Source organism: Triticum aestivum, chromosome 5B (genome assembly GCF_018294505.1).
Source record: "Triticum aestivum cultivar Chinese Spring chromosome 5B, IWGSC CS RefSeq v2.1, whole genome shotgun sequence".
NCBI lineage: Eukaryota > Viridiplantae > Streptophyta > Magnoliopsida > Poales > Poaceae > Triticum > Triticum aestivum.
The window spans coordinates 702,214,652-702,234,330 of record NC_057807.1 but is presented as its reverse complement, the minus strand read 5'-3'; the positions used below and the strand labels follow the sequence as shown (position 1 = coordinate 702,234,330).

Here is a 19,679-nt window from a genome sequence, read left to right as displayed (position 1 = left end):
CACAGTGACATTACCGTCCACGTCCGTCTTCTTCTTAAAGATCCATTTATCTCAATGGCTTGCCGATCATCGGGCAAGTCCACCAAAGTCCATGCTTTGTTCTGAGACATGGATCCTATCTCGGATTTCATGGCTTATAATCATTTGTTGGAATATGGGCCCACCATTGCTTCTCCATAGCTCATAGGTTCATTGTTGTCTAGCAACATGACCTTCAAGACAGGATCACCGTACCACTCTGAAGCAGTACGCGTCCTTGTCGTCCTACGAGGTTCGGTAGTGACTTGATCCGAAGCTTCATGATCACTATCATAAGCTTCCACTTCAATTGATGTAGGTGCCACAGGAACAACTTCCTGTGCCCTGCTACACACTGGTTGAAGTGATGGTTCCATAACCTCATCAAGTCTCCACCATCCTCCCACTCAATTCTCGAGACAAACCTTTCCTCGAGAAAGGACCCAATTCAAGAAACAATCCCTATTGCTTTCGGATCTGAATTAGGAGGTATACCCAACTGTTTTGGGTGTCCTATGAAGATGCATTTTATCCGCTTTGGGTTCGAGCTTATCAACCTGAAACTTTTTCACATAAGCGTCGCAGCCCCAAATTTTTAAGAAACAACAACTTAAGTTTCTCCAAACCATAGTTCGGTGTCGTCTCAACGGAATTACGTGGTGCCCTATTAAAGTGAGTGCGCTTGTCTCTAATGCCTAACCCATGAACGATAGTGATAATTCGATAAGAGATATCATGGTACGCACCATATCCAATAGGGTGCAACTATGATGTTCGGACACACCATCACACTATGGTGTTCCAGGCGGTATTAATTGTGAAACAATTTCCATAGTGTCTTAATTGTGTGCCAAAGCTCGTAACTCAGATACTCATCTCTATGATCATATCATAGACATTTTATCCTCTTGTCACAATGACCTTCAACTTCACTCTGAAATTACTTGAACCCTTCAATAATTCAGACTTATGTTTCATCAAGTAAATATACAGTATCTACTTAAATCATTTGTGAAGTAAAACATAACGATATTCACTGCATGCCTCAGCACTCAACGATGACCCTCGAGAGCGTGACTCCCAAGGGAAAAAGGGCTAGGTGAGGCAAATGGTAAAACCAAGGTTGGGCCTTGCTGGAGGAGTTTTATTCAAAGCGAACTGTCAAGGGGGTCCCATAAATCACCCGACCGCGTAAGGAACGCAAAATCCGGGAACATAACACAGGTATGACAGAAACTAGGGTGGCAAGAGTGGAACAAAACACCAGGCAAAAGGCCGAGTCTTCCACCCTTTACCAAGTATATAGATGCATTAATAATATAATAGATATTGTGATATCCCAACCAAAATCCTGTCCAACATGGAGCAATCTTCAACTTCACCTGCAACTAGCAACGCTATAAGAGGGGCTGAGCAAAAGCGGTAACATAGCCAAGCAACGGTTTGCATAGGAAAGGTGTCAAAGGTTAGAGGTTCATGGCAATATGTGAGGCTTGATAAACAGGTGATAGGTAGCGCAGCAAAGCGATAGAACGAAGCAACTAGCATAGCAATGATAGTAGTGAGATCCAGGGTAGCGGTCATCTTGCCTGAAATCCCGCAAGGAAGAAGAACGAGTCCATGGAGAAGACGAACGGAAGAAGCCGAACCAAGCATAGACGAACGAATCTTCACGATCGCAACGAAACGGGAACTATCGAGAAGAAGCACACAACATAGTAAACACACCACACATGAACAAGGCATGATGCACAACATGCATGATGCATGACAAGACTACATGAAGCTACTCATGGCAAGAGATGATGCAAACAAAAGCAACACACTAAGGCAAGTTTAAATGAGGCCGGGAACAACATATAACAATTCCGGTAAGTCCTCATATGCATATTTCGAAATTGGTCCAGATCTGAACAAACTTTAAGTTGAAGTGGTTAAACAGCAAGTTAAAATGCACCAAGATGATCTACACGATATTCTAGTCAAGTTACATATAAAGTTCATTTAGTTCGGAGCTACGGCCTAGAAGATATGAGCATAACAAGTTAAACATGGCATTGATGCAAAATGCACCCAAACATCAAGCAAACACTTCAAAACAAGGATGCAACATGATAATATGAAGCTACATGCAAAATCAAGCAAGTTTCATATGGAGCACACTCAAAACGGAGCAACGGTTCAACACATGCACTCTATACAAGTTATAGCAACAATCTGTCCAAAACAGTAACTAGGCATATTGCAAGCATCAAAACAATATACTACAGGACCTCAACATAATAACTAAAGGCATGGGCATGATGTACATGTAAAGCATAACAAAACATGAACACTGAGCTATCTCCAGAATTCACTAGAACATGCTCAAACACACATGGTAAGATTGCAAGTAATAACAATTCAGACTTTGCAGAAAATAACATCAGGTTGCAATGTTTAGAGCTATCAAATAACATGTTACAGGAAGTTAACATAGCAAACAAAGGCATGGCATGACCTACTAATTGCATAGAACAAGAGTCCCTTACTGACCATAAGCCAAAAAGGACCAGAAAATATGATGGCACCAATGTAAACATAGCAAGTTATATTACAGATTCATACATGGCAGGAACAGAATTATGAAGGCATGTTGGTGAGCTTGTACCACTCACCACAGAGCAAAACATGGCATGGCAAGGCAACCAACAGTAAGAAGGCATGTTTATGAAGCTAAGCATGGCAATAGCAAGGTCATAGGGTGCACGGAACACTAGCAACAATCATGATAACAACTGAACTTAATGTTAACAGGCTGACAGCAACATTATCAAGCAACTTTAGAGCAAGATATGAACAAGCTACAGAAAGCTATAAATGCAACCAGGGGCATGGATGGTTAGAGGATGACATGTAGCACAAAACATGTTTAATGGTCATCTTCAGATTATGCATAAAATGATTTGTAGAAGCAGGTTTACATAGCATCGCGAAATAACAGATTCAGCCTAGCAAAACAGCAACAGCAAGTACACTACTTAACAAGCTCGTTTCACTCACCACAAGTCATTGCATGACAAGATAAGTATATCATCATCAAGAAGACATGTTTGTGAAACAAACCAAGACAAGAACAAGTTCATAGCATGCAAGGATCAACTACAACAACCTTGGCAAAATTGAATAACATGTAAACAATCTGCCAGGACACATTTTGAAGCAAAAGTAGAGCACGAAAAGGACACGCTAGACTACTCCATAATTCCAACCGAGGGCAGGGATGGATAGAGCATAACCATATATTCAAAACATTCTTACTGAAGTATCTCAAAATATGCATGGATCTCTCTGTAGCAACATGTTTACATGACATCAAAATAACAGCAGAACAGGGACTGAAAACAGCAATATCATGAAGCCTAGTTTACATGCTTGTGCTAGTCACCACATTGATCACAAAAATACATGGTAAGCACCTATGTAAAGAAGACATAGCATAGATCAAAACACATGTAGACATCAACCTCATAGGATGCACACATCAATCATGGCAAAAATGAGAAAAGAGCTCGTTCTGATAACAGACAGCAGAAAACATCATGAAGCACTCTTGCAACGATGATTTAGGCATCAAGATGAGCTCAAATGAACATGATGCAATGGAACGAAATGATGTACTCGTTGAGACGAACAATTTGACATATTACACGCACAAAACGGAGCTACGGATGCAGAGATATGATGCGTTGAACAGGGCATGAAAATTGCAAAATATCGGGGACTTCGCAGAATTTTGGAGGGGGGAAAGTCAACCTTGTCGGATCTCAGATCCAGATCGGGGTTCACTGGAGCAGGGTGCCAGAGCATCGCCGGAGTTGACGGGGGAGGTCGCGGGCGGCGCGGGGAGATGGCCCCGGACCGGATCCAGCCGGATCCGGTCGGCAGCGGGCGCGGTCGGCGGTGCGCGGGGCCGGCAGGCTCCGAGCGGTGCGGGGGAAGCACAGCGGCGCCTGGGGCAGCCGGCGGTGGCGGTTGCCGGCGAAGGGGAGAGGCGGCGGGGTAGGGTGAAACCGGCGGAGCGGGGCGGCGCTCCGGCCAGGCAGTGGGGAAGGCGCAGTGCGCCGCGACGGCGGGCGCGGGGCGCCGCGGGAGAGGCGGCGAGCGCGGGACGCGGGCGGCGCCGGCGATGGCGGCGGTGGGCGGCGGCGCGGGCCAGACGGGCGGCGGCGCGGGCCCGCGCGCGCCCTGGATGGGCTCCGCGGGCCGCGGCGGCGGGAAGGAGAGAGAGAGGCGCGGTCGACACGTGTCAGCGCGGGAGTGGCTGCGGCGGCCGGGGCGGACGTGTCCGGCGCGGGCGGACGCGTCCGGCGGCGCGGGGAGGAGTTTTGCTAGGGTTTCATCTGCGAATTTTTGGAGGGAGGTCATATATATAGATATAGGGAGCTAGGAGAGTCCAAATGAGGAGCGGTTTTCGCCCACACGATCGTGATCGAACGACCGAGAGCATGGAGGTGAGTTTGCTAAGTTTTGGGCCACTTTGGAAGGGGTGTTGGGCTGCAAAGAGAAGGGGGGTTTCGGGTTACGCGGTTAACCGTTGGAGTACCAAACGACCTCCAAATGGCACGAAACTTGACAGGCGGTCTGCCGCTGTTATACCAAGGCCTCTTGACAAGACTTGGTCCATTCCGAGAACGTTTAACACCCGCTCACAACGAGAGACAAAAAGGGGACGCCGGAGGGCATAGGAGTGCCGGATTGCAGAACGGACAACGGAGAAAATGCTCGGATGCATGAGACGAACACGCATGCAAAATGAAATGCATATGATGACATGATAAAATGCAACATGCAAGCAAATGATATGGCAACGACGGCGAATAACTGGCAGACACCTGGCGCATCGGATCCGGGGCGTTACAAAGGCCCTCCAGCCAATACCCTAAGGGAAGGGGTTGGCGTTGGAGCTGGAGATAGAGCTCATGGCGATGGGGAGGAGGAAGGTTGACAGTGAGAGAAGAGAGGGGGTGGGTAAGTAGTGGTGGGCAGGGTGAGTAAATATAGGGGGATGGAAAGGAGGAGAAGAGTGACAGTCATGCCGTTTCAACTACAAGCTCTTGAATTAGCCATGAACTCTGTGCAGTGCCTGACTCCATGACTTGTGTGCAGATCGAGGATAGCAATGAGATGGGCACGGAGGTGCTCTCGGCCGTTGACAACAAGGGCAAGCAACCCCTTCACCCAATGCCCGACGAGATTGAGCTGCCGCCCACCACCGAGGAAGACCCGAAGACGCCTTAGGGTGGCGACGACGAGGGCATGGAGGAGCCCCCAGCAACAAGCGCCGCAACTAAGGCCACTACCATCAGGAGGATGGCCCAACTCACTTCTGCAAGGTCATCCTTGCACCGAAGCTTGAGTGCATCCCCATGCCCCTGGACTTCACCAAGCACTTCGTCGCGGCGCCGACGGAGTTCAAGCTCAGGAACAACACCGGCTGCTCCTGGAAGGTGACGGTCAAGCTGATGAACAGTAGGGTGACCCTAGATCAGGGTTGGGCCACCTACGCAGCCGTTCGTCAGATCAAGATCGGCTACATGGTGACGTTCAAGCTCTTCACTCCCGACACCCTCAAGGTCATCATGTTCAACGACGATGGCATTGAGGTTGTCAACAAGTGTGGGAAGCACGACGAAGCCTTCGCCGCCAAGGAGTAGGGCCGTGCCACCTCTTTCGAGCGTACTATCGAGTCTGCTTTGAACATGTTTATGGTTTATGCGTTGAACTGTTATGAACTGTGATACTGCTTATATCTGAATTATGCTAGTTGATGCTCTCTTATTACTATGTTGTGCTTATGATGTGTGTTGCCGGAGTGTAGTGGTAACCTCACCAACTAGCCAAAGAGATTACCACACATCAGGCCTTGCATACAACCAAATACCATGCCTTGGGTTTGTGCACTAACATGCAGGCAATCAAACACCACGCAGTGTGGTTCAGCCCATGCAGATAAAAGGGCATGCAGACAACCAAACAACATGCATATGATGCATTTGAGACTGCATTTGTATAACCAGGTTGGATGGAGAAGTATATGCGATGCGGATACTGTAGCGCACGGCAACCAAACACGTCCTATGTTGCACTACTCGTCTTTGATCGTCATCCTATGATCAGGAAACTCGCTGGAGTAGAGCAATCCAAACTCAAAGACCGGCACAAGAAAATCACCATCCAAGTTGCAGCTAGAGGAGCCTTGTACGTACTATGCATGATGGACCCACTGCCAACGCGTAAATTGTCTGGTGAACATAGTGTCACTGGGTATCCTTCCACTGAAGACTTTTGGGAGGTGACCAAGCCTCATTCTCAAATCAGCCAGCCTAAGAGCATCTTCAACAGACGCACACCGCTTGGTGAGCTAAAAAAGCGTTTGCCGCGCGCTGTGCAACTAAAAACTACTCCGAGTCGTCTTCCTCCTCCTTCTCGCTTGTGTCGTCCGACGTATCAAGCCACACGTCTTTCCACTGCTCATTGTCACTAGAGAGGAATGATGCCGCTCCCAGATCGCACTGCGATATTGCCACTGCCTTCCGACGACGCATGTCCGACCGTTCCACGCGCCGGCTTGCCCTCCTCTCCGCCCAGAAGGCATGCTCGTTGGCGACATCCTTCGGGTGGCGCTGGCGCCACTCCGCCATGGCTCGCTCGTCCGCCTCGGCGATGAGGAGGCGGCGCTGCCGCCGACGGTGTTCCTGACAGTCGGCGTTAGTTATTAGCCGCGGCGGAGGGGCGACGACCTACGCCTGCTCGCACGTCAAGACGTCCTGAAAGTTCATCTGTGGGCGAGGCCTCCCGAGGAGCCATGCCACCCTGTCGTACGCGCGGGCGGCCTCGTGCGCTCTCGAACATGTAGAGGCCGAGGCGGATGTCGCTGGACTGAATCTCAATGTAGAAGGCGACGGAGGGGCGCTCGCGGACGCAGCGATAGCCCGAAGATCCCGGCCGTGCAGCGGCATGGTGGCGCGGTGGTGGCGCGTCGGCAGCGAGGTGAGGAAAAGAAGCAGGGAGAAAGCGCGTGGCGAGGTGGAGTGCGATGGGAGGTCGCGTGGAGGGCGCAACAATTTATAGGCGCGCCAGAAGTTGCACGATAAATCTAGCGCGACCACCCGCTTTTTCCCGCGTGCGCAATCGTTTTCTGCATGCCTGAGTTTCCCACCTCCGCTGAAGCGTGCGAAACCGTCCTGCGGGCGCTAAAATCGCATTTTACCACGCGCGTGGGGTTTTTGCAGCCGCTGTTGAAGATATTCTAAGAGAGGATGATCGTTTTCCAAGAAATAGCTGCGGCTTACTACTTAAGAATTCCATTTGGACGCGGACATGCACCCCAATAGTTTCGTACTACAATCCAGCTGGGTCCGCTTGCTGATTAGTCATTCCTTGTACAGTATTCCACTACGGTCGGTCGCTCCCAACTAAAATATACGGCGGCGGAGCACTCTCGGCCGGCCTTATAAAACGCCGGGATGCTTCGCCGCCTCTCCATCGCTGCGATGTATATATAGCACGGCAACCGAAGCTAGCAAAACCTACACCAATACCAACAGAGCTTGGTTGGTTGCTTGCTAGCTAGCTCTGATATTCAACAGACGCTCAATGGCAGCGACGCGTGCGTGCTTGGTCGCCCTCGTCGTGGCTCTCGCGTTTGTCTTCTTGGAGGGACTGGCAGCAGCAGCGCCGGCGACTCCGGAGAGTAGAGCGCAGCGGCGGCGGGAGGTGCGAAGCCTCCTCAGGCGGCTCAATAAGCCTCCTGTCGCAAGCATTCAGGTATACAAGTGTCGCCAACTACCTTCAGGTTTATATCTTGTCACACATACGTGCTCTGATTTATTTTGTGTTAAACTTTTTTTTGAGGTATATTTTGTGTTAAACTTTGTGCTGGCCAAATTTAAAAAGGTTATCAACTTATTTTTTTTGTATGATGTAAATTAGTATCATACATCTTTATATATATATATATATATATATATATATATATATATATATATATATATATATATATATATATATATATTTCTCTATATAATAACTGGTCTTAGAACAAATCAAATATGCACTATCATGCCAAAGATTCCGCTTGCTTTTGTTTGTGGTATAAATCCATATCCAAACCTAGACGAGACAACTTGGTATATGCTGGTCTGATCTCCTTCTTCCCTCTTTCACCGTACCTTAATTACCTCGTAGTCAAAACGTACACTTCGATTCCTGTGTTAATTTGGTTGTACCATACATGCATGATTTGTACCGACTAGTTTATAGAACTAGATGATGTTAGAAGTAATCCGAAGTACCTGGTCCGTCATCCAAGGAGCAAGCAATCACACCATGCACAACACCGAGATTTGTTAACAAGGTTAACGAACTTGGCTACATCCCCACAGGTGCTCCTTCCCGTGACGCCATCACAACACCACACAACCGCCATCCGGGCGCCAGCACACGCCGCCGGCTCTCCTTGCATGCCTGTGCTATTATATTGGCATCAGAGTTTTGGATTTCGTCTAGAAAAAATGAATTTCGTCCAAAATTCGTCCATACTGTTTGGCCCGGTGTTAGTGTAACCCGGTCAAAAAATTCAGGTCCTACGTCCAGCCTACTGCTCCAGCGCTCCACCTGCGCCCAGCCCAGCCTCCTCCTCCTAAAGCACTCCTCCACTTTCTTCTCTCCCCCATTGGAGGGTGAACGTTGAGGCAGCGGTAACGCCCGTGCACGCGGGCGACCCTGTAGACGGCGGCAACACCGTGGAGGGCCACCACATGAGGTCGTAATGACTTGGTGCATAGGTTCTACAAGAGTGTTAATCTAGGGTTCATGTCGAGTGTATAATGTTCAATTCTTGGTCTATAATGTTTTGGTACATGGATTCTGTTAATTGATTTCTACATATATATATATATATATATATATATATATATATATATATATATATATGTTGATAAAGACTTTGTTCTATATATTTTTTCTGGTTTATTTCAAAGAAATTGCCAAACTGTAGTCAAATTCGTTCCAAATTTCAAATTTTGGTTTGGCATTTTCGTCTAAAACCTAATTTCATCCATTTCGCCAAGGCCCGGTAAATTTGGCAAAACGAAATCCAAAACTTTGGTTGGCATAGATTATATCGTGCGTCTACCCCTCATTATATAAGAGGTTTAGCATATAGGTGTCCTATTAGGACACGATTCCATATCCTGTCTAAACACAATACAAACTCCACCTTATACATTGGACTTGAGCTTATACCATGAGTACCGCTGCTACTCCAATACTCCATGTGACTACACCTGCAACTTGTAGCCCATTCTTTTCTTGATCACTGTCAACACCCGAGAAAAAATTAGTTTCTCATTACCCTAGTTTGTGCTCCCAACTTCTGGAGTATCCGTTCAATATCATCACACACCAATCATTGGTATGCGTGAAAGTGAACAACTCACTTATTAGGTGTTATAGATAAGAGTTAACTGAACTCAACATCAGCACCCCTTTCTTGACCGCATGTCTGAAACTTAAAGGAATTTCACCGTTGCTTGTCGTCATCGCGAATAAAATTCACAGTTGTCTCACCACATGTATGACCACCAGAGCCCTGACACGTCTCCATGTCCCATGCATACTGCACGCTTCACCACTATTACTGTGTCATGCCTCTACTGTCCCGGTTGAGCCTCAAGGGTCGCGAACCCACACCACTCAAACCCCACTGCAGATTACCACCAATCATCATCGGCCGATGACAATTATCACGTTTCAATCAAACCACTAAGCTCCAGTCCGAACTACATGTCAATCGCTTTTTCCCCGTTGAACTAGGCTTCGACTCTCTGTCGACTTATGATGTAGCCCCTCAATCAGCACCTAATGATGTATTCCAAAATTTAGCTTCACCTTCAACATGACTCCATGTTAAATGATCAGCCCACACTCACCCCTCGTTGCCTTCAAGGTCCCGTGTGCATCGTCTTCTGTACCGACCGACTTGTGTCACACTATCTTGTCCGACCCAAGTGAACTTGTATGGCTGCATGGAACGCTCGAGGTTCCCAAATCATCTTCCGTGAGTTGTAATCCATCACATAATAATTCCAACTTAGCTGACATGATTTCCAGCAACACGACGAAGCATCCCTGTCGTGCCAACAAATATTTCACCGTATCTGCCATAACCCAAAGCTTCTTGTTCCATCGATTCTCCACCTCAAACTTAGTTTCCGTTGGCGCCATGGTTCTTCATACTGGCAGTAGTTGAGAATACATATGAATGAAAATACATATGAATTCGACTACTGGTAGTAGGAAAAAATATTTATTGAATATAAGTAACATAATAGAGTAAAAACTCTCATGCATACTTACATGTTGAAGTGGGTCTTCCTTATACATGGTTGCATGTCGAGGTAGCATGTTGAGAAAAATATGTTAGTAGGGATCACCCAATTAGTTAAATAATATAGGCTAAATATCTTTCGTACCAGAGACAGATTATTTGTTTTTGTGTGCGTGTAAATATATATTTAGCATCATATATATACTCAAGGAAAAAATTTCACTACTGCTGCAGTATGTGATTCTTATTAATAAACATGCAAAGTGATCCACAATATTTTGCTGGCATCATCATTAGTATTCTTACTATGATGAAAAATATATTTTACTAGATAAAATATTACAAGCTATCAAATATTTCTATGTGAATACCATCACACTAATTCTAGTTTAAAATTGTCATGGCACAAATAGTTCCAGGTCAATCCTCATGAGATGATTAGGTGCATTTATGAAGATATTTTCAGTATAGTCTGGTATAATATAATATGGGTCCATAAAATGAATGTTCACATCATGATAATGCCAGTTATGGAGATCTATAAATTCTCATCCGCTGATAAGGTGCAGAAAAATAGAACTATTGTGACGATCTATGGGACGTCGAGTCTTCCTGCTATTTTAAGTACCTTTTTTTGTTTTCTGATTTTGTAACATGCTTTTTTCTAGTTAATTATATCTGATTTCATATAAAATAAATATGGTGTATTATGAAAATGGGTATTATATTTTTTAGAGAAAGAACATCAAGGTTGAATATGCACAACACTATAGATGATCTTTTGAGTGAACTTTCAAAAATAAATAACACAACGATATTCTATATATGGAAATCTCTAAGAGAATTTTTGTCATTATTGTATGCATGATTATGTTGCTAAAATGAGTAATATTTCTTTTGGGAAAATAATTTATACTAGCTACATTTATACAGTTTCGATAACCAACTTATACATGCATAGTGGGATAAATTCGATAGCAAAATTTCTGGAATGTATTATAAAAACAGAAGAAGTATTATTGACATCGACTTTTAATTCCTGCTCTATGCTGTGATTGTCCATCCCATAGAACTAAAATTCATCAAACTTTAATTAATTTTAATAGGTAAATGCGAGAGATAGGATCTCTTGACAATAAATAAGTTTGCTGGCATGATATTTATAGTATTGCTATTGTTCTCATTTGTGTGGACTTATACTAATTATGAACCTATGGAGCATCTCACCCATAGCTTGTCCTGGCTTTGATCTCTCTTTGTCAAACACATCAAATATAAGAACATCTCTATAGAATTAAGATTCTATCAAATTATTTCTAAATTCCTTTAACTAATAAAGTCCTAAGATATAGGCTCACATCACAAATTGTTAGTATATTTCTATTGGACCGTCATTGTTATCCCTAGTGCAAACACTTGCCTGACCGTCGATCTAGGAGGCTTCACCGCCAATGTACATCTTCCCACATATCTATCTGTTTTGCTGGCATCAAGAATGTGAACATGGTATGGATTATTGTTCCATCAACCTCGCATATAATTACAAGAAATCCAACCTAGTTCACTTCATGTTTCTAGATCTAACGTGTAGTGTTAATGTTATAAAGAGAAAGCATCGGTCATCTCGTCTAATTATATTTGTAAAATATGGTTGCTCTAACATTTTTCTTGCACATATGTATAATCCGATTGATTTTTTATCACATATTACTAGGATATTTTATGATAACATCTATTTCACGATGTTATCTAAGTACATATTAGAAGATTCATAGGTACTTAGTGATTGTTCTTAGTTGACCCCTTAGATTTTCTCTAATTCTACTAATTTTAGTCGAAAAAGTTATTACATTTAGTGGCTTTAAATATGTTTATACCCACATGTATTTAACCATAGCATGACACAATTAAGATCATTTTTTTATTTAACAAGGGTTTACCCAGTTAATGAGTATTTTTTTTCTCTAGTTCTAGCCATTTTTTGTTAAGTTGACATATCAGTAAGAAGTTTGTGGAAGTTAAATGCCATGCTATTCCAAGAAGTTTTGTGAGAATCGTCAATAGTTATATGCTAGTACATGAAAGTAAATTAGTTCAAAGAGTTAAATTTTGGATTCAGGAATGACCTAACTGCTTATTTTGGAAATATCATTGCAAGTTTAATGGTTCAAATACCTACTAACTATAAGGGCCATTATTGTTTTTGAGAATATAAGGGTGATATATATCCCATATACCTAAGTATGTAATCCCAACTACTTGTGTAATCTCAAAATGCACATATGCCATCTCACCGCACATGCCACCTCATGAACTATTTTCCTTTTTTCTCTTTTGTGAATTTCATACTCCACCCAATTAGGATCTTTAATGCAAAATGTGATCTCAATATGCAACCATGCGTGCATGGAAAAAAATCTCCACCTCAATATAAAACCATGCATGGGAAAATGTTTTTTTATGATACTTATATTTGATAAACATTTTACACTACCCAAGAGTAGCCTGGTATTACCCATCCAAATATTTATGCTCCATACGACAACCTCATCTGAATATATTGCAACCAATTCATACAGGAATGCATGTTCTTGCAAAGATCTAGATTAATCGAAGGGAAAAGGCTTGCCGCGAAAGAAAAGTATGCATTACATGTTCCTTATTGGTCCAATATGGGCCTAATTAGGTTTTTATATTTCCATGCAAGCTATGGCTTATGACTGATGTGTAATCACAACCGATAAAAGTTAGTTAATTATGGAGGTAAATGCACATCAATGGCATCATGTTTTGCTTTCTTGGTTAGAATTTCTAGCAAATCTCTTTATTTAATCTTGTATTATTATCTCAATATATAATAGATATATCCTACACATGGCATGTGTGACATGGCCTGAAGTGCTTATTTCTACATATGCATTTCCAATTTCATCATATAAAATTGCACGTAATTGCATGATAGATTTTTGAGTAGCCTATTTTTCATACTATCAACTCAAGTAAGCATAGTGTAGAAATAAGCACATTTTGGATTACATGTAAATGAAAAAAGTGGAACCATGGAATGAGTAGGTAATGTAGTTCTTATATTCTTTTAATTTCTTTAGCATTGTTGGTAGCTAATTTAGTGATAGTGGTGAATTTACAAATGTCCTAGCGAATAGGTCGTTATGATATTTTTTCAATTTCATACATAATTTATACTAATATTTGTTCTCAAGTAAATTTATCGAAGCTACTTTGTGCTATCAATATGAAGTACAACCATATTTTATTGACAATTAAAAATTAAATTAGTTGACACAATTACTTAGATGTGACTATCTAAACATATCTTTTGTACGGAAGATACAAAGTTTATTAGTTAACTCTTTGTGCCATAGAACGGAGTGTTCTTTGCTTTATTCTCACTGTTGGGTCTATTTATAATAGATCAAACATAGACTGTGAAAGTAAATAAACTGTGTTGGAACAAAGTAGTAGAGCTGAATTTTTTTAGTAATAGTCAAAAAAAGTATTGAACCATGTACTAGAGCTAAGAAAACAAATAGGATCAAGTTCAGTTGTATTAGAGCCATGCCTTCTATGGTGAAAGCAAGCACCTCATTTCCACTAAAGTGCCACACCCAGCCTTGATTACCACCTATCAATCCTATGTTAGGCAAGACCAATGCATATTTTTCCATCATTATGATCTAGTCAATATCAACTTGTCTGGACCAACATCCATCATCCTTGATAAAACAAGCAAGGTGAGTCATGTTTTCCAATTGCGTTATGTGTACTATCACCAAAGAGCCCCAAGCTCTAAATTTATTTTATTTCATGTTCTTGTATTTTTTTATCTTGAAGAGCTGAAGCAGGAAAGTGCGCCAAACATAATCACAAAAAATAAACCTAGCAATCGGGAGGGATTGTAAAAACATCTTTAGTTGAACTGCATGTATGCATGTAAACTCCTTTTAAATATTGTGGTTATTAGAATTTGCACATCTTTTATGAATGTGATAATTGTTTTCCTGTTGTTAGGACACGCGCGCACTAAAAAAGATACTTTACATGTGCCTTTTCCTTCTGTGTATACTGCAGATTCACCTATCAAACTTTTTTTATATTACTCTTCTATTTTTATGCTTGAATTAAATCTTAGCCCTTATAATTTGGTCCCAAAAAATAGATGGTTAGCTTTTCTTTCCCGAATTAATGTAAGAACTTCTAGGGAATCTCTAATTAGTATAGTAATAAAGTAATATAATAGATAAACTTCAATTTGAAACTAGATTTTTTTTCATTTAATTAGTTGTCCCATCAAACTTCATCCTACCTGGATGTGAATTTTATTCAATGCCTAAGACATAAGCCAAGCTCAAGCATAGAATAAACCATATCAAGATAGTCATGTGTACTAACATTAACATCGAAATGTAACCAAACTTTTGTTATAAAATCCAAATATTATATTGTTTGGAAAGATAAGTGGTTCGTATGTAGTTGCAATATGATTAATATGATGTCCAGAAATTAATGTATCGAGCAAGTGTTGTCTTTTGGATACTCGGAGATATAGTACGTACATGATCCATCGGATGAACAAAGGAAAGCCTTGCTCGGCTTTGGATTAAGATATGGAATCCTATTTTATTAACAAAATTAAAATCCCAAGGTTGATTGAGTTTGCATATAGTTGTCGGAAGAATTTTTTTATTTTAATCCACATTATGTATTGTCTATGAGAAGATTGTAGCGAAGATCTAATGTTTTCTAGTTTGCTCGAACTATTCTATTTTTTATCTCCAATTGCAAGCACTGATTCCTATAAGTTAACAGAGCCTAGATGGAGATATCATAGACTGTGTGCACATCTCCAAACAACCTGCATTCGACCATCCTCTCCTCAAGAACCATACTATACAGGTAAAACTTTGCAACACCATTTCCCTTTTCATTTCGCGATTTGTTATTGACAAGTTGCTATGCTCTCCAATATCCCAAATGATTCCACAATTCAGATGCAGCCTTCTTACCATCCAGGAGGCATGTATCATGAATCTAACATCCCACCTCATCACATCACCCAAACATGGCATCAAAATGGCAAGTGCCCTGAGAACACAATACCAATCCGAAGGACCAAGGAGGAGGATGTCTTGAGGGCCAATTCCATCAAGAGGTATGGCAAAAAGAGGCCCCAGAGCATCGCAAACCTCGATTCAATCAATAAACCAGTAATATCCAATATATCGACGGGGCACCAGGTATAAAAAGCCATTTAAGAATCACATTCAAATGAGAAATAATCTCCCTCTTGGATTATTACTACTATTATTTGATTCTGGAAGTGCTCATTTAAATTTGTTTTCGCTCATATTGAGCAGCATGCCATTGCATCTGCACAGGTTGATAACTGCCATGGGACCAAAGCCAGCTTCAATTTGTGGAAACCAACAATTGCAAGGGCCGATGACTTTAGCTTGACACAACTCTGGATCATTGGGGGTTCCTACAGTGGCAACGACCTCAATACCATTGAAGCTGGATGGCAGGTCGGACCTCAAAGGGAAACATTAAACCCACTTTCATATATGATGTATTAATCCACCTCTGAAATATAATCTAAAGTAACATTTATGTAGTCATCTCCCTTACCTACATTGTCGCTATCAGAAAGAACCTAAAGCAACCTTTGAGATATATCATGCAAAATAATATCAAATAAACCTCTAAATGCATATCTACATTGTCCACATGTGCTATTATAGAACATAATCTTTAGTAACCCTCTAATGTACATCTTCATTATCCCACCAAAACATTATTAAAAATAATCTAACCCTCTAAATCTACATATAAAGTCCACACTTCCCTCCTTATTAATATTAATACTACAAAATAAATCCCCATAAATAAGAGACTAAATTAGCTAGCCCTCCCACTATATACATATAGAAAATGCTAACTGTATGTACATATCCTCCCTAACTCAAAGTATACTCACATGAAGCGTGTCACACTAGTACATCCAGAATTGGGCTAGGCCCTAGCCGAACTCGTTCCATAGTACCATAAAGAGTCAAAAAGTGGTGCACTCATCAAAGAAATCTTATGGCATGATCAGGGTTGTGACCCAAGCAGCTCAAGACCGATCGTTGCCTTAATGTGCCACCATGTAAACCATGCATGTATGCATGTAGCGTGGACTAATAAGCATATCACTTTCTATGGTTTTTCAACCATTGAATATGTTTTATTCATGAAACACATGACAATGATAATAACAAGATGGTGGATGATCAATTTTTAGCAAATGTGGACCTCATTTCATCCAAAACAATTAATTTATTCAGTATCTTATAAGGTACCTATATCTCTTATGTCCGACCACATTATATACAATACTAAAACTATATCAATAACTTAAGAAGACATCCTAGATATATAACCATGGATAGGGTGAATGTTTAAAGGGACTCAACTAAATAAGCAAGCAACATTCAATTCTATGAGTGATCAATTGTGCAAAAGGTATAAGACACCACTACTCAATAAAAAAGACGAAGATGCTGGAAAAAGGATTGAAAAGATGGATTCCATGGGAATTTATCATATGAGCAAACTTGTTGGCAAGTCTCATTCTATCTGTATAATTTCAATGGAAGGGAGAAACATGTTGTGTGCAAAGACTTAGATTGTCTTGCTTTTTCATGTGTTGCGATTAAAGGAGAACCTCAAAATCTCACTCTTCCTCACCCACTCTCTCTCCCTGTCTATCTATCTATTCCCTAATCATTCAATATATAATGGTGTAGTAAGTTGTGCAATCACTTTCAATGTGGCTGATGGCTTTGTCCTCTATATAAACATTGCAGGTATACCCAGGTCTATATATGGATAGAAATACTAGACTCTTCATCTACTGGACTGTAAGATAAACAACATATTTAATTGTATCTTAATTTGAAGAAATTTCAAGCCCTCCTTTTAGGAATGTTGGTAATAACATCAAGATGCTACTTTTCTACTATGTGGAATATTGTAGCGTGATGCGTATCAAACAACAGGATGTTACAACCTACATTGCTCAGGGTTCATCCAGACAAACAATCAGATCACCCTTGGTGGCAGTATCTCCCCAACCTCCACCTATGGAGGCGCACAATATGACATCGACATTTTAGTTTGGAAGGTAATACAACACTTAAATCCTAAGTTTTGAGTTGTTTGTGCCGAAAAGTTCAATCAAAAAGGATAAGCTGATGGGGAAATGTGGGAGAATTCACTTACTTCAACACTTCCTCCTCATGTTCATTCTCCCTTAGATCTAGAAGTGGAAATAGGAATCGACCACAATTATTTATTTTATTATAGCAGTCGCTAGGATTAAAACTCGAGAAATCTAGCTTTGAGCTACATGAGTTCAAACCAAAAGCCTATGCTAATGGGAAAGGGTGAGAAATTCACTTATACTTCAACTTAGGCACACAAACTCAAATTCTTGAATGGGCATAGAGAATCAATGCCAATGTCCTCTTGTTTTTTCTATCAATTGTGATTCCTGGCCTATCTATTGGCACACAAATGGTGTCGCAGTTGTATCCATGCGTATTTCATATTTGTCTTCGAGTGCAACATTGTTAATTTAGCTATTGAACAAGGTATCTTTGAAGTTACACCTCCTTATCTGGTTAGAGCTGAAATGAATAAATATTAGCCATTGACATTAAGTAAGTTAAACTTAGTAAGATATTTAAATAGTTGCACATAAACTCTCTAATGTGTTGTGATACACTAGCCCATTAGTTTGATGTATTGTCTTTTACTTGGGAACTTAAGTCATCTACATTGTGTTAATCATTATGTATTTCGTAGTAAACTATTTTTAGCTTGTAGGACAAGGTGGGAGGGAATTGGTGGCTGCAAGTGGGGGGCTATTATGTGGGGTATTGGCCATCGTTCATCTTCACCTACTTGGCAAATAGTGCCTCCTCTGTCCAGTGGGGTGGTGAGGTATTTTCACCTGATGTCGGCCAAACTTCCACACATATGGGTAGTGGACACTTCCCCAATGAAGGGTTCCGTCAGGCCAGTTACATTAGGAACATCCAAGTGGTAGATTCCTCCAACTCTCTCATACCGCCAAGTGATGTGGGCTTAATAGCTCAGCAGAACAACAGTTATGATGTGCAAGGTGGTGTCTATGGAAGCGACTGGGGCACTTACATCTACTATGGTGGCCCTGGGAACTAATAACATTAATAGCCCATGAAAAGTATACCTTTTGTAATATAATGCTTTATGTGTTACTTGTGGCCCCAATACAACTGTACGTGTTGTGATGCAATGCCCAACTATTGTGTACCACTTGATTCCTAAGATATGTAAAAAAGCATTAGAAGCTTGTAACATATGCACTTATGTTTCACCACATGTTTGGGAATATGTAATAAGTGGCTTTCATCATTTGTCGTTACAACTCTATAGGCACTTCAACTAAACATCATGTACTTTCGGTAAGGATAAGCCTATTTACATCAAACTTTCAGATCTCAAAATAATTGTCCATTAAATATTGTACTTATCACTATATTTTTAAAGAAACATCTAGCAAATCTTAGTGACCAAACCATTTTCCTTCTCAATGCAATTTGTTCCCATATGGGACATGATGTTATCTGATTGAGCATTTTCTTCGTCTCCATCGACCAAACATATTTTCTATCATTCTCCGTAGAATATTGCCACATTGAAGAAGCTTTCTCCTGCCAATAAAAACGATGCCCTTTCATTTTTCGAGTCCCACTTGGCAAGTATTTTATAGAGAAAATAGTGATTTATCTTGAGATAATATAAATTATACTCCATAATTAACTATAAAATTTCCATACGAGGGATTCTAGATTTCTGCTCCAATACCCAAACTACGATTCTAAATTTAAACTTGCAACCCATGTATTTTCTATCCTCGAGTCATATAATACCAATTTCACAATATAAAAAAGGCTAGTCTTTCCCCACTTGATGATTGAGTATGTGGAGCTCTTACTAAGACTCTGTTGAATAAGTTGAATTACAATTGTTTGGTGACTAAGAATATAGGTTGTTGGTTTCAAGAGAATTCATTGTTTGAACCATAACATGTGAATTGGTTGCTAATTTAACATGAAAAGTTTTATGAGAAAGAATTGATGTTATGATGCTAGGAAAAGTGATTGAAGTTATCATTGATCAAACGTATGCACTTTGCTAGCATTCACACTTCATAAATTATTTTCTTTTATCATATACCTACTCG

The 19,679-nt window shown here is 41.2% G+C and overlaps 1 protein-coding gene across 1 annotated transcript; it reads left to right on the top strand.

The window, feature by feature from the left end:
* Positions 1-7,656: 7,656 nt before the first annotated feature.
* Positions 7,657-18,847, top strand: LOC123115343 (uncharacterized). Its single transcript, XM_044536514.1, has 7 exons — positions 7,657-7,827; positions 15,218-15,304; positions 15,400-15,645; positions 15,766-15,933; positions 17,257-17,310; positions 17,427-17,573; positions 18,278-18,847. Exons 1-7 carry the CDS (start codon positions 7,657-7,659, stop codon positions 18,632-18,634), a joined length of 1,230 nt encoding a protein of 409 aa, XP_044392449.1. The 3' UTR covers positions 18,635-18,847.
* The last annotated feature ends 832 nt before the right edge of the window (positions 18,848-19,679 follow it).